At 36.6% G+C, this 17096-nt stretch overlaps 1 protein-coding gene across 1 annotated transcript in view; it reads right to left on the reverse strand.

The window, feature by feature from the left end:
* Nucleotides 1–13108, reverse strand: part of XIRP2 (xin actin binding repeat containing 2) — a 38091-nt gene extending 24983 nt beyond the window's left edge. The window contains exon 1 of the mRNA XM_026791650.2: nt 12692–13108. Within this exon, the coding sequence (XP_026647451.2) occupies nt 12692–12988 (297 nt within the window). The 5' untranslated portion in view covers nt 12989–13108. The remainder of the gene's footprint in view (nt 1–12691) is intronic.
* Nucleotides 13109–17096: the final 3988 nt, after the last annotated feature.

Here is a 17096-nt window from a genome sequence, read left to right on the forward strand (position 1 = left end):
TAAAGATTTCTGGAGTGAAGGAAGTAGCTGTTCTTCTGCTCCATGACACTTGCATGCTCTTTCCTCACTGGTCTGTTGATACTCTGGGGCTGTACACCCCAGTCAGAAGTGACACAGTGGCAGCGAGACGAGCTCTGTGACCAGGCTGGGTTACAATACACAGCACAGGGAGCAGACAGAGCCTGGCCAGACTGAGGGTGTGCTGAGAGGTAGCAGGAGACAGCACGTGGCTGAAAGGAATTTGTGTGGGAAGGGCTATGGCTCAAAAATGCTATGAATTTTGCACCCTTTTTCAGAGTTGGTTATAAGTTACAATTACAGCCTAATATTAATTATGTTTTTTTGGTTTAAAACCACTCAAGAGCTGACCATTATTGTCTTATGGACAATCTGTGATGCAGAAATGGCTCTGCAGAGGAGAAATGAAGGATGGGGGAGGGAGAGAAGAAATTAAAAGAAATGCAGCTGTGCATGTTGTTAGATCACATTTGGCTCCTCCAGGTACTGCAGGCAGCCAGCACCTGGCATAAATGAGAACAGCCTCAGGATCATCTTGCCCCAGCATTGTGTGTGCTTTCCCAAGTGGACACCAGAGAATCACTTCAATGATGTTCTAACTTCTACCGTATTAGAACAAAATAGAAAACTCAAAATTATTGTGTTTTCAGTTACCATTGGCATCATTGAGAAAAAACTCATCTAGGTTGGATTTTTTTGGTGTTTTGTTTTTGTTTTATAATTTCTATTTTTTTTCTGTAGATACAGTAATAGCTAAAAACTTGAGAATTTACTGTTTCTGACTCTTATTCTTGCAAACCAGGGACCCATATAAGTTTGATTTGCATTTCTCTTCTGAATTTTATTAACTTGTAGCATGTATCTATGATGTTTTTTCAAATTTACATCTCTGTGGTAGCAATTCCATTACCTGTAAAATTTAAATAACTTAGTATTTTGCACATGAATTTTAATAGGAATTTAGAAAAAATTCATCTTTTTGGACCATTTTTAACATGAATTACAGGAATATTGGTCCTACTGAAGAGGTTTTCATGTAAATTCTCTTATGAAGAGATTTCTAAGATGTGGGCTTCTATGGCAGAAGGTCCTTTCAGTCTCAAGTTGCTCTAACCCTATTTTGCAAAGAGCGACCCTGTCTTAGTGGGGGCTTTGGGGTGATGATTTTCTTGCACAACGGCTCCAGCTGCACTGCTAGAGCTCAGATTTATTTGAAAATTTCACAGTATTTCCTACTGTGAAAAAGTTATTGAAGAGAATTATGATTACCATAAACTCAATTTAATCTGGATAAATTGAATTTACATTCTTTTCTATTGGGGTATCTATACAGATAACCTAATGACAGTGGATGTCAAAGACATCTTCTTAATAAGGATAGAATTAACATTTGAAAAGGCACTGAGGTAGTGCCAAGAGGTACTTAATTAGAGGCTAATACAAGCAACTCTTGCAAAACTTGCCAAATGAAAAGTACAAGATTATTTTTTTCTTTCTGGTTAACGCAGCATTCAGTTCATATCAAGCTTTTGTCACTACATGTATGGTATTGGTGGGATCAGGTATTTAACTGGGATATAAACGGTTCTGTTGAGCAGCCTGTTAAAAGCATTATACAATTTCATTTTTGTTGGACATAATTTGTTGAAGTCTGTCCATACTCAAGTAACTTCCTGTCATGTAATTACTTCAGTTTTATGTACTGCCTCTGATATTGCATTCTATTTTTGCATGTACTTCTCAGAAAAAGGTGACATAAGAAGCTATTTTTATGTTCTGATCTCATACTCTAGACATGATGAAAAGAATGAAGCACTGGAGTTCCAAATTTCAAGGAATTTGCAATCATTGCAGTTAGAAATGCCAACAGTAAAGATTCCAATTTCACTGGCCTACTGAGTGGCTATGCTTCATTTAGATAGTGAATTTTCCACTTGCTATCCAGTCCTGCACTAATCTAAAAGTCAGTAAGCCAGAACACATGAAGTTTTAAATAGAGGAAAACTATTTACCAAATTACTACTACCTTTTCTGCATACACAGAACTACCTTGGATTGCAAGAAGAATTTGCATTCAGCATATAAAGTAGATTTTCAGATCGACTGTTAATGTTCAAAGTATTGAATATTTTTAAAGGATATCTTTAAATGTATTCAAAAGATGCCCTCTTCCTCATCCTGTGTGTGTTAACTTCATCCACTACATTTGCTGCCTAAAGGAAAGCTGTCTACCACCTAACTTTCTTTTTTTATTGTGGTGTCTACTAAAAGGATACATATGCATGAATGGACAAAGAGAGATAGAAGGAATAGGCCCAAAGGGAAAAGATTGAAGTGTAAGTTGAAAGGAAAATAATAAATCTGTAATTGTATGAGGGGGTAGGACATGACTGGAGCAGTAGGATAAGTGTTTACAAATCTAATCTGTTGCTCTAAAGTTACATAAAATCTTCACCTGTGAATGCATTTTACTTGGGTTTTAATTTTGAGTTCTATTCAAAGAATTGTTTCAATGGCAATTCAGGTTGCACTTTGCAGAGCTGACTCCTGACATTTACATGGCCAACAAAAAGTTGGCATCTCAAATTCTAATTCAAAACAAGAAGCTGCTTTGTTAGAGAGTATGCAGAAATTTTTTGAGGCTAATTCTTGTGCTAAACAAGTTGAGAGTATCTGTAATTCCCTCAATCAGGGTGAAATAAAAAAATAACAAAAAAAACCCAAAGCAAAGATGAAACAGTACAATATTGTCCTGTCTGGAAAAAACCTTTGGAAATACCAGCATGAGAAAAGCCTCTTTCCGATACATTTCTCATCTGTAATTAAAATTGTGGTGAGAATCCATTCTGGTGCAATGGGAGTGCATGGAATCATGTTTACCATCTGCTGGAATGCTGATGGCTTTATTAAGATTGATGACAGACCCCCTCAAGTGACTATTAGAGAGGAGTGCTGATAACACCTGCTGCATAAACTCTCCGAAGCCAGCAAGGACACTGTTGAGACAAAGCCATGGTTCTCGGCTGATGCTCTGCAATGCTCCATTTCACTAAAACAGAATTTCTCGGGAGGCTTTGAAAAGAATCCCTGTGGTTGCCTGGAACCTGCTCATTCATCTTATCTCCAGAGCAGATCCAGAGATGCGCAACCTTTTCAGCTGGAGACAGTTTTAAAATAAGACCATTTTCCTTTGGAGGAAAGGTGTAAAATAGCTGTGTTCATGAAACAGAGGCCCTGAAAAGAGCACGTGTCCTCCTGAGAAAACAGAAGATCCATTTGCAGAATTGCCATCTCTGCTGGTTTTGGCTAGGATATAGTTAATTTTTTTTTCACAGTAGCTGATATATTTTGAATTTGTACTGTAAACAGTCTTGGGTAATGTGATGTTTCAGTTTTTGCTGGGGTCACACAGTTATATTCAGCCAATTGTATAATATTGATTGAAATGTTACAGCATTTCTCACAGCAGGATAATGAAGATTGGTGCTAAATCAGCAGCTAGACAATGGATTACATAGACAACTGGAGGACATACAGTACGTACAGAAACTTCCCTGCCTAAACTAATCCTGTGCACTGGTCCATATCTACTAGTATTATTGGCAGTCAAAATACTTGTATCTTTTATAAGCACATAAAGAAACTGTTGCCACAGTTTTACAGTTAAGTAATTTGACAATAGTCAAACAAGTTTGAATAAGCCTTTTTAAAGTATTATGATACTATAGTGATTGAGTAACATTTTTTTAAAGCAGGGCGGGTAAAATATCATTAAAAAAATCAAGATAAAGCTTACAAAGGCTAAAAACTAAAAGAACAACTCCGTAGAAGTAAAACTTACTGCAGTATTTGAAAGCAAATTTAAGTAAAATCACATAAAAATCAAAGACAATTTATACTAGGTGTGTACCAGAAGTCTATATAACTAACTAGCAGTACATTACCAGAAGAAGATGCAGAATATGAAGTCTGGATCTAAGACAGCTGTGTTTAATATGAAATATATTAGAAAGAACATCAATGCAAGACTATAGAGAGTACAGACAGCACAGCTTTCTGACCAACATTAACAGACTACAATTTCCAGGCTTGGTTCAAGTCATGGAAACTGTTTACTAAACCAGTGTTATTGGTAACCAAGAATATTATGAGGGTTTTTCCAGAATCCTGACCTGAGGCAGCATAAAAAGCTCTCCACATAGGAGGCACAAACTGAGGTTTGCAATGCAGTGGAAATTAAGCATAGTATTTTTCTTTCTCTATCTCCTCCTGCCTTTTAAAATGTACAGATATATACCAAACATTTGACTCAAATATAACTGGCCCATTCTGTTGAAGTGATTCCAAAGTAATTGGAAAAATGTCTACTACAATATTAAATAAGATCCACACCAACACTTTTTTATAGAATTCTCGTCTTTTTTAGTGCAATAAAGTTCTATTTGAAGTGTCCACAACAAGCTTACTATCTTCTTTGCATTTCAGTTGTAAAAGGAACATTGCTGTTTACTAAATTCATGTGTCAACTTATGTTTATCCTTTTTTTCTTTATTGTATTTCTCTTAAAGACCATATTTAGGGATGTAATTTCTTATCTCTGTGTTTTCACCTGTAAAGTGGAAATTTAGTAATCTTTATCATTGCTACTGTTTGAATGTATGCAAGTAGAAACAAACATCATTTTTTTGGAGGTTTCATGAGAGCATGGGGGGGGTTCCACCTTTTTATTTGTTTCTTATAAATTCACAGACAATATTTGCTTTTCTTTGCACATTCTTGCTGAAATTTACTTAGATACAGAGGCCTATCGGTTTAGACCTCTCAACATTCTTAAAATGTCTTGGTGTGTGTCTCTGCCTTTCAGCAAAACAAAATAGTGGTTGTGAAAGTGGTGTTTTCTAACATAATCATTTTGTATCTAGTACTGCTGCAAAAATTTACATTCTTTCTGTTGTCATTTTCTACAGTCATTTGCTATTTCATGATTTTTGTAATTATTTTAAATAGCTGCAAATTATTAGAAGTATGTTGTGGTGTGAAACAGCAACTAAAATACAAAGCAGAAACAAAAGCAGAGTGGGGAAGCAAATGGCTTACAAAGTGGCCAGTACCTCCAGCTCTTGGTAGCACTTTGAGCTGCACATACTCTCTTTCCTCAACCCTCCCCTTTGTTTCCTGCCGAAATGTTGCCTGGGTGCTAAGATTTGACAATTCCCTGTAAAGCTGGTTCCCAGATTTCACTAATACCACTTTTTGAAGTGGACAGAAGTGTTTTCCTTTAGTTTTTTAAGCAACTGAGGTGGATTTCTCTGTTGTAGTCAAGAGCCAAAAGTGAAATGCGCAGGCTTAAGTTTAGCTGCAGTCTTTCCCTTAGTACAAGGTCCAAGGAGTTGACACATTATCAAGGCTGAAATGTATTTATTTCCATTAAACATACGATAATTAAAAAAAATATTAAATATGTGGTGCATTCTATGATGTTCCTTCCAAAATTACAGAAAGTAATATATGTTCCAGTGCCCAGCATTTGTCATTTATTCAGGAGTTTTACAGGGCACCTTCAACATAATTTGCTCAGTATGTCCCCAGAGAATTGCATGCTGGGAATTTTGGTGGCCAAAGGACTCATGAACTTAAAATTCCTTGTGAACTTTTTTCAGTGAGCTAAATTAAGCTTCAGCCCACGCTGTTTAAAATTATTATTTTTAATAGACTAGTTGTATAGGCTCCAGATAGCAACTATCTTTAGCAAAGCCTTCTTTTGTCTAATATTCATTGCATGCTTTTAAATTAGGGTTTTTTTCCCCACAATATTACTATCTATAAAGGATAGTAAAATTGTGTGTTATCAGCATTCACTTTTCTAGGAAATAGCATTTTATTTGGTCAGATAGTAGACTGATGTTTGAAAATGAGCAATAAGGAAAAATGAAACATACTCAACAATGGATGATTAACAATGAGCATATAAAGAGGTTATTATGTAAGAGATGCAGCTGCAGGGAATTCAAGATGAGCTATAAATGATGGAGTTTGAGTCAATGGGTATAATTAGGGAGAATCCTTAATTTAGTATTACTCTGGACCATTTTCATATCCACAGTCCAGCAGTGATATTTAATATCTGTGACAAAATTTCATATAAACAGCTTTAAAGAAATACAGTGCATAGTTTGGACACCCCTGGGTATTCAGAGCTCACGGACTGCCTAATCTGCAGTAACATCTATTATTCCAGACTTGTTAATGAGGTGTTACAGTTGAAACAAACATAACATCACATCATGACAGGAAAAAGAAACAGTGTTCAAGTATGGCAGTGGTATTTTGATTTAAATTTTCATTTCCCATTTGCTAAATGCCCCATAATTGCTAAGCTGTAGCATAACATGCCATGTTGCTTTAAATCTAGGCATTGAACATTGAGCATCTGGGGGGCATCTTCACAGCATGTTTTTGAAGGAGACAACAGAGCAAGCAGAATTGCTGCCAACAGGAAAAAGGCAGAGCTAAAGCAGCAGAAACAGAAGCACACAGGTGAGATCTTTATGGTGAGAAGGATTCCTGAAGGATCTCTTCTGTTAAGATGGCTGATGTAGTAAAATGTATTTAGCAGGTGATTTGTACCTTCTGCGCTATAATGGCCAACATTGATATCTACCCATAAATGGTACCACCTGTGCCTTGGACACATAAGGATGGGAAGTCCTCTATGCTGTACTTGAAAAATATGGAAACTGTTCTGCTTTCATGAAGATTCATAGCAGTAACGTGCAACTCCCGAGTATGATTTGTTTGGACCCATTCACTTCAACCTCACAAGTTAAGAAGCACGGTGAGTCCATTTCTTTTTGTGCTAGGTACTGTCAGAGAATAACAGAATTGTTAACAGCATTTGTGAGAAGAAACTCTTTAGGGTGGAGGAAAGATAACGCAATAGACATAGTATAGATTTTATTTTACACGTATAATATCCTGTTGAAATATTAATTATGAGTTTTGTGCAGATGCTTATTTGATTAACTTGATCATGTTCATTTGACACATTACATGTTGTACTCTGCAAGCTGTTGTACTCTTTCACTCTTGTTTAATTTATGAATATGCTCTCTCCTGCATACCAGCATCTGTATGCCTGATTTCTCAGGCTTCAGGTCACAAGCCTATTTTCTTCCTAATCAGCTCAGTGTTGTGTTTTCCTGTAAGTGCTGTTTCCAAAGACATGCTAGTAATGACATATTTACTTCTCATCTTTCCACATCACTTTCATGCTTCAAGAATTGATTGAGCTCCCGCAGGCTGGTAAAATGTTCCAAACAGTGCAGACAGAATGAAAGTGAAAATATTTTGAGATTTTTTCTGACACACAGGATAAATACTCAAGAAGTTCTTAAGATAAAAAGTATTGTCTGTAAAATATTATAAACTAAATGTGAAGATGAAGTGAAAGAACATGTTATAAGTAAAACATACCTTTCCAAACATCATTTTTTGGCCACTGACTGTGGGAAGGAGCTGTGCCTTTCCATGTGCTCGGTGGTCAGTTTCCCACAGAGGTTATCAAGCTCTGATGCTGCTGGTTAATAGGTTGGAAACCATACAACAAAAATAGACTTGGCTAAAGCGAGGTATTTACTGACTTATGTGTCAGAAAGGAAAGAAGTAATTTTTTTGGATGACCTAGAAAACTCAGTCCTTCACCCTCAAGGTCAAACTGTACAAACCACAATGCACTTGGTGATTTGTTTCTATGTTAAAAGGTGCTAGCTTTACTGATCCCTGAAGATTTAAAAATGTTAATAATTATTTCTACAACACCCAGTTTTTGGATGATTTATAAGTAATTATATTTTTAAAGAATGCTTTCATGACTCTCTGTGTGTGTGCACCTTCTTAAGAAATCGCAAGTGTCATATTCCTCAGTTCCTCATCCTCTTGGTGTGCTTCTTTAATAACACAGAGTCACATAAGAGATAGCATCTGCACATGAAGGCAGAGCTTCTTTGCTTTTCTCTGCCTTCTGGAGACTTGAGCCAAAGAATTGTCAGTCTGCTATAATCCTGAACTTAGCAGAAGGTAATTTATAAACCAGGCCCTAAAGAAATAAAAAAAAAGATCAAATCTTCTCTCTGTTTGGAAAGAAACTACCATTTTTTGAAAATGCAGTTAGTTGTAAAATCTAGTTTCTTCTTGTAAGCACCACAGCTTTTTTTTTTTTTTTCTTAAATTAAAATCACTTGTTGTTCTTTCATGTTTCATGTAGAAAAAACCATAGATAATTATTCTACAAATAGATTTTTGTTACATTACTAGCCTATGGAAAGAAAAACCCAACCTGATGGGTTTTTTTTTTTTTTTTTCAGTTTTCCTGAAGCAAATGAGATTCTTCTGTGTTTACTCTATTTAATAATTACAAAAGTAAATGATATTGCTCTTTAACATCAATAGTCTTTACTGAATGACCTATAGGCAAAACTCTGTCATATTTGCAGTGATAGAGGTTCAGTCCTAGAAATCTCAAAAACTGTCAGAAGTCTTTTATTTCTAAAAAGTCTTTCGTGTAATACACTCTTTTTATTTTCTAGACTTCTGCAGTACTTCATAGAAGACTTTTTTGTATCTGTGTATATATACACACACATGCATAACATACTGTAATAGTTTGGGAAACTCTTTGTGACCAAAGGAGGGTTTGGGAAGCTTCATTTTTACCGTTAGAATAGCTGCTTTTCCTAGTGTAAATCATTCTAAATTCCAGTAAGAAGTGTGACATACACTTTCTAGAAAGGCAAAAATGTAATAGATCTTCCAAACTGTGAAAAGCCAGGCCAGTTTAGAGATGAGTTAAACAGGAATAACTAAAGTGAGATGAGGATTGTTTCTTCAGATGCTTTGTAAGTTACCTGTAAAAACCTGATGCATTTACTTAGAAACTAAAAGCACAGGAAAAAGCTTTCCTCTTAAGGAGAAGAAAAGTAAAAATTCCTGAATTTTTACCAAAAGCTGTTCTTCATGAACTGCAATTAAAGATTCTTTAATTTGGTCTTTCCTTTTGCAATACTTTGACATTGGAAAATGTTGATGAAAACAAAAGGGGGAATGCATGTGTCACAAAAAGAATGAATTAAAGAAGAGAGGAAGCCAAAATCCATATTTATGCTTCTGTCTAATCTATCTATGCTGTATGGCTGACCATACAGCCCTCCCCTTAATAGCGAGCTTTTCAGCAAGGGGAATTTTGGGGCCATCCTGTGCACTCACTCCCTTTCATTATCCATAGCAAAAATAGAAATTATGCGAGTGCTAACAGGGTACAAAACTGACCTTCAATTTTCATGGGGTTTTCATTCTTTTCCACGTTATGTGGCTATGATAAATTAATATAAATGTTTCTGAGAGTGCTAAGGGAAAAAAAGATATTGCTTGTTTTGACAATTTTAATGAAGGTCTAACCTTTCACATTAAACATCAGTTGCCTTCATTTATTTCCTGGCAGCTGTTAATATGTTTTCAGCAAAGGACACAATTTTATGATCATATACCAGATTATTTAAAAGAATGGTTTTAATGAATTCTTTGAATAGGTTTCTCTAAGAAGTAAGCATGAAATTACTTTATCAGTTGGGATTTTTTCACATATTTTAAGAAAAACTTACATAATCACTGTGCAGAAAACAAAGTCTTAGTTCCTATAGCATTTCCTTTATTAGCCTTTGTGTGCTAATAAACTAGTTATTTCATATGAGTAAGATACCAGTATAGTGAATTTATGTTTTAATATCTTGTCACTTCCTAAGAAACATTATTTTCTATAGAAAAGGGGAAAGTACTTTTAATTTTAACAGAATGGAATTATTTACCATTTCATGTCTAAAAAATGAAAAGAAGCAGACAGGCCTGATACAATAGGCCTAAATTAAAGGGCTCCAAAACTAGACTTGATTATTAACTTACTTATACCACTAAGAAAGAAATACATCCAAGTTCCACAGGAATAACCTCAGGTGAATTCAAAGTAATTTGAATTCACCAAGTGATTTAGCTTTTAAATTACTGAACTTGGTTTTTACTATTTCCTCAGTTTGTGTTATTTATTGCAATACGAAGTATTGCAAATGAATAAGATTGGGAAAAGTTTAAATACATTTGCAGCTGTCTATAATGATGTCCTTCACTTCTGAAGTAGCAGAGTGTTCTTTATATGATTGATATTGTTCTTTAAAAGTGGGTTTATGGTTTAGCGTGATTTAATTGACATGATTTTCTCTATTTATTTTGTACATATACAAATAATAGCACAGAAGCAAAAATGCAACCTGAAAGAGAGATTTTAGAATATTAAATCAGCAGTATTTTGCCTCAGAATAAAATCTGGTTTTCCTATGGAATAATGTAATAAAATGGGCCCCGTGTTGAAAGTCTGGTTAGTCAAGAGATAGTCCAAGCAGGGTTCCAACACTTGGCAGTCTTTTCCTGAGTATAAAGTTAGTAAAGATATTCATTTGTGCATAAGATAACTGATGTAGTTCATTGGCATTTTGTTTAGACATTTTGACTAAATTTTTGAGATTTCACAGTGGTTTCTATGGCTTTGACTTAGTTTTACATATTGCTTTTTCTAATTCTGTTCTAACCTTCTTTATAGCTTCTGGGTGAAACCACTGCAATAATCCAAGGAAAATGCATAATTTCATTCTTCCCTCCTCCTTCCCATGGAAATGTACTATGGCTGAAAGAGATTGAATCTTAAGCAGTCAGAGACTGAAACCTTTCCATGGCCTTTTATTATATTGTGATATAAGTATCTTCTTGTGTCAGTCACTACTTGAAGATAGAAGTGTAGTCAAGGTGTGCCTTCTGAAGGCATCCTAATACAAAGTCTGTTGTTTTTCCGGGGAAGTTTTTCATCTGGTGGTATAATATTTAACAACTGAAGTACTTAGCAATCATTAATATTAATAAATGCCACTGTTAACTCTAACCTCTTAAGTCCTCAGCACTAGCTTGATACACATCAAATTCTTAATAAGTACCTTTAAATATCTTCAGTATTATTTAAAGAAAAGTCTTCAATTCTGTCAAGAGAATAGTGCTGTTTAATTCCAAAATATTATTCTTTCTCACTAAATAAGGAACTCTTTGTTCCAATAAGACTAAAAATAGAACTAATTTGCTCCTACAAGATTGATCATGTTTGCAATACTGAATGATTTGCTGCATAGGAAGAAAAGGGTTTTTTGCTACCTTAAAAAAATTTCTAAGATCAACCAAAAAGGTGTCCACCTTAAAAGCATTTGAACATGGTACTTAGAAGCAGTCTATGGCTGTTTTATATGGTCTTTAAAGTGCTCAATAACCCCATAAAGTTTTAACCTTTATTTTATTGGTTCCTGTTACTTTGTGTGTTATATGTTTAAAGCCAATGAAAAGATTTTTTCATGAATCACATGAATTTTTATTTTAGTGTTCACATAAAAAAGCTTTATAATACCTTTTAGTACCTCAATTTTGTGTATGAATTATGTAATTGTCAGCAAGTATTATTCTGAACTGCAGTTTCTGGACCTGAAAGCCCTGTTTAAAACACCCTGGGAGTTAAAATGAAATGGGTAAATGACTGCATGGACTGGCAGGGTCATCCTGCAGCAGAACACATTATGAAATCAAGTATTAATATGCCTTTAATTGTGAGGTGGGGTATATAAGTTATTTAATTTTTGTTTTTAAACTGCTAAGTGAACAAAAAGTGAGGAATTAAAATGCAGAAGGTATAAAATACTCTATCAGCAACCAAACCTTGCAAGGGCATCTCAGGTTTTAAGCAGAAGAGGTAAAACTTGGTGAAAGACTTTCTAGCTACAATAATGAATCAAGTTACCCTATCTTAAAAATTACTAACCTTTTCAGTATCCTTTACTTCTATGAACCATTTTTAAGTTCCAAAAAAAATTCTAGCTTCTCCTCATATAGTTCAGAGAAATCAGAGATGTTTCTCGGACAAAAATCTGATGCCAGAAAAAGGTTGCAACTTGGCCAGGCCTGTCATGTTTATGCCAATGAAAGCCAATGTGTAAAATGGCAGCAAGTTTCTCATTGAAAGGGAATCAGCACAGTTCTACAAATAAGAAGTAAATGCTTCAGAAAGTTTTAGAATATTTGTAAATAGTTTCATTTGGGAATTCTTCTCTCAGCATTGATATGAGACCCTTAGATTCACTCAGCTGGTCAGAGTATGGTGCTAATAATGCTGAGGTTGTGTTGGCCGATCCCTGCTCAGGCAATTAACTTAAGAGTTGCTGATCCGTGTGGGTCCCTTCCAACTCGGATTATTCTGTGATTCTGTGAAATATCTTGGTTATTTCCTCTTCTAAAAGGCACAAGCCAACCACAACTGCACACTAATTTACCTGATAGTTTGGCAATTAGCACCAGTCAGAAACCATTACAGTGAAACAGACCAATAAAATTACCCAGTAAGGAAAGCTACAGATAATAATAGCTAATGACAACCACTATTTACAAGCTGATGCCAACAGTTCACAGGACATCCATGGGAGCTGTGGCCAGTGCTTCCCATTCCCAGCAGGGCACAGAAGAGGGGCAGTGTGAGGCTGGGGAAGCCGCTGTGGGCCCCCTTCCTTCCCTGGAGGTGCCGCCCTGCCCAGGCACTCACCTTCCTGCCGCCCAGTGCCTCAAAGTGGCTCCGCAGCTCCTCCACTGTGACAGGGACGTGCTCCAGCTGAGATCCACCTACAGGCTCCTCCTTGAACACATCTGTCCTCCTGCTGTCTGATGGCATCTTCTCCAGGACCATCCTGTCTGGCACCAGGGGTGGTGGGAGTGGTGGGTGCTGGAACATCAGGCCTGGTCTTGTTGCGTTGGCAGACTCCCATCTCTGCTTGAGGAGCTCCACGGAGCCCTTCTGCAGGGGCAAGTCAGCCAGCTCCAGCATGCCCTGCCAATGCAACATGTACCTGGGGTCAGGTGCCAGCAGAGGCCACCACAGACTGGTTCAGGAGCCCTGTGGGTCACGGGACACGTTGGGACATAGGCTGGTGGCTGGGACAGAAGCCACTTCCCAATGGGAGATGAGAGATCCAGTAAGATTAGATCCAGTAGGAGTGAGTGAAAGGGTTCAGTGTGTTCATAGAAGAAGAATATGTGAATTATAAAGTGAATTAAAGGTGCTGTTCAGACATTTTATTCTTAAGCTTGACAGCAGAATTGCTGTCTATCATGAATGGAAAAGGAGCAAGCATGCAATTAGTGAGAATTCCAAACAAAGTGGGGTTAATGAATGAGTGCCTGGTAATCAATGTGTGCTGCATGAAAGCTGTTGTGACAGGTGACTGCTGATTTCTTTAAGATCTGATACAGCTGTCTGTGTTGTGGGTTGAGTCACAGCATTTTAAATCAGCTGGGAGAGAAGGGCTACTGCATTAGCTAAGAGACTGCTTGAGTAGCCTGGAAACACAACCCAGGGTAGTTCTCCTAATTGCACCGTAACTCTTGTCAGGTAAATTGCTAAGTGTTGATATCCAGCCTTTCTGATCAGTTGACTGTGCTCACAAAGACTTATTCTGTCTTTCTTACAGTACACTTGGGAAGGAAAATTGCCATTCTGTTATTTTGCACCAGTTAATGAATTCTGCTCCCATTTTCCTGAAATCAGCTCCCAACAGGTTTGAGTTTGTTCCTGCCCTATAGCAAATACTGAAATGTAAGTTTTCATGTCTCATTCTAAAGGACATTTAAGTAAAAAGAATGTGAATTTAAAATAGAAATGAGAAAGAAATGTTAACAAGAACTGCAGCCCAACTAGTAACTAAAATCTCAATTCATGAGTCCCTTTCTTTTGGAAAGGAATTCTTGTGTGTGAGTGGCTGTCCTTTAATATGCTTATATTTGATAGAGTTTAATTTAATCTGCATTGTTGGGAGTTGGACTTTGGGGGTTTTAAGTAAATTTTTAACCAGAATTAGTGTGGTCTGTAATATTTTAATTAGGAGTTAGAAATACATGAGGAGTGCTGGGTATTTGATCTATTCCAAGAATAATTTTAAAAGGAGACTTCAAGGTCCACCTTTCTTGAACAATATGGAAAGGAGGTTCTTCACTCAGTTTTCATCTTCTGTATAACCAGAAGTTGGCCCAAGACTTTTTTTTCTCCTTTAGTTTTTTGTCAGAACTACATTGTGATTATGGTTAGCATCCTGCTAGGTTTCTTTGAGTGATACCATCTGTCTCCCAAACCCTTCTTGCACTCAAAAGAGTGGTATCCTTCCTTCCCCTCCCATGTGTGCTTCTTCCATGGAAGATCCTAAGTGGGTCTGGCTTCTGGCCCAAAATGAAGAACAGCTGTTAAATTCCCCAGCTGCAGGAGTGTTCATCGTAACTCACAGCTGTAGGTTAGAAATACTCCTGATTTATGCTGCATCTATGGATTGCCTTTAGGCTGTGGAGAAGGGTTTTCCTAACTTACTTGAGAGTGCTTATCCAATACCCACATTCTTCTGTATTTTGTTTCATTGCTGGTGGGTCGTTTTGTTGGTTTCAGTAATTTTCAGGGTATGTGTTCTGTCATCTTTCAAAAATAGTCTGGAGTGCACTCTCCCTCACAGCTCTCAAATCCTGTTAACAATTGTGGTAGATTCTTTTACTCTTGTCTAGTGTGGTACCCATGATAGTGGATAAAGTATCTACCTTGTTCATGTGCAAGCATTGGATGAAGGGAAATTGTGTGGAAATGCAGTAATTTATAAAATTGGATTCCCACCCCATTGTAATATCTGCGTTTGTGTCTGGAATAAATTTGAATGTAGGCCCAAACTTGGCTTTCAGCCACTTTCTAAAAATGTATTTTAATGAAAGTGTACCTCTGAAATTTGGGGAAGGAGAGGAGAACCAAAACAAAAAGCCCAAACCAGGTTTGGGTATGTTCCAGAGATTGTTTGACGTTTTCAGAATTTTTATTACTAGTGTCTCTGATCTTTTAATTTCTTTCCCTACTTGTTCACAGTAGTTTCAACCACTGTAGAATACTAACAGTAATTTATGTTATGTGAAATATTTGAGGAATATTTGATATCTAGGATTGTAATTTATTTTCATTGTTAACTGAGCTTTTTAGCATCTTTCTGAAATGTAGTGCCTTTCTGGAAACATAGGAAGAAAAAAAGGAAATGGGAAAAGCACAGATTTGGACTTTGACCTAAGTCATTATTATAATTTTTTACTGGTTCTGCTGGTTGTAGTTTTTAACTTTTACAGTCCATCTGTAAAACTATCTTATTTAAGTGACAGGGAGAGCAGATACTGCTGCTTTTTTCAAGTATCAGACCTTTTTTCTTTTGTATCAGCTATTTTTGGCTCTCACCTGTCTATATTTGTCCTCTGGCCTATTTATTTCTCCCCCAAGCATATCTTGAGTTACTATCTCATAGTGACAATAGATATCCAATTAGCTGAAAAGAAGGCAAATTTGGATGTGTGGGTGTGTGACTTTGCTCTTCCCAGGAGGTGCATAATAGGAGCCCACCCATGAATGGGACTGGTGGCAAGGCAGAGCTTACAGTCTGTTGCAGTCATGTTTTCAGTCCTATCACACCTGCTCATAACAGGTAAGTAAAAGCCCATAAAAATGAGCACCGTATTTAGTGTTAATGTGATAGGATAAAGGTTTCAGTCAGATTAAAAGTTTGCAGGGAGCATTGTCCTCTCATTTTCCTTGGCTTGGAGATTCAAGTGTGCTTTCATGGCAGAAAATGAAACAGTGAATATTGCAGTATGAAAAAATTAGTGAGCAGTCATTCTGGCAGAAATGGATGATGGAGTTTTTGTGAAGAAAGTATCTAAAATGCTATATAACCTTCACAAATAAGTTTTTGTGATGGCTGCCTATAAACCTTTTGCATTTGATTTATGAGACCAGTGATGATATAGCATTCAAACACTGCAGTCAAATTGTAGGTTTTCTTTTTTGTGTGTCTTCTCTGGGATCTTTTATATCTCTCTCCTATTAATTTAATAAGAGGCCTACAGTAATTATTCATTTCATTATATAAATCTGATAAATTGTACAAACAGCAATGGGAAGGATTTTGTGGACTCGTGAACTGCAGGGATCTGGTAAATATCAGGATTTTTCTAAATCAAAAGTTGTTGATAAATCTGTCTTCACAGTATGGTATTGAAACAGTATTGGTTTTCTGATACTGACAATGAGAAATGCCCTCCTCTACTGTTCACAGACTGTGTATTCCATTAGTAGATGAACATACTCATTCAAGGAAAGCTGTTGAGGAAAACTATAGAAGTTCTGCTCTCTGTTCCTTTGGCAAAATGGCTACCTGCATTTTCATCATATTCTTGCTATCTTAACTGCTTCTTACATGTAAACTCTTTCATTTGTTCACTAGTGAAGGAGAAACTGATACAGTTTACTTGTAGAACTATTTGTGAATAGTGTTGCTTGTATCCCCATGGGATGATACCATCATGCATATTCTGCTGTTAAGTCCTGTACTAACTTGAGAAATGTCTGTTGTCAAATAAGTGGCATTTGCCACTGCATATTGAACTGGATTTCCTTCTCAATTGAAAAAAAAAACCCAAAACAACAAAAAACCCTAACAAAATGAACCTCAACACAAAAAATACCTTCACACCAAAAACCACAAAAATCTTTTGAGGACAGGATGTGACAAGTCCTTTTCATGATCTGCCATGCTACTTCATCCAGCTCTTACATCTGAGACCTCCCTTTCAGTTTCACCCTGATTCCAATTAATCTGCTCTCTCAGGAATCGCTGGCATGAGGCTGCATAGGACATCTTGGGATAAATTATGAGAAAACAGCACTTTGCAAATGAGGACTGTATATCGTTCAACCCAAAGTTTTTCCCAAAGCACTGAAGAACAAGCCCCAGGATCCCAAGGAAGCTACAGATCAACAAGCAGCTGATCCCTTACTTTGTGGCAATTCTGGGAAGGGGCACAGAGGGGTGAAATAGGGGATCAGTATTTGCCCAAGATCTCCAATAAATCTAGTCAAGAACAGAATAAAATTGTTCAGTTGG

Source organism: Zonotrichia albicollis, chromosome 10 (genome assembly GCF_047830755.1).
Source record: "Zonotrichia albicollis isolate bZonAlb1 chromosome 10, bZonAlb1.hap1, whole genome shotgun sequence".
NCBI classification, from domain to species: Eukaryota; Metazoa; Chordata; class Aves; order Passeriformes; family Passerellidae; genus Zonotrichia; species Zonotrichia albicollis.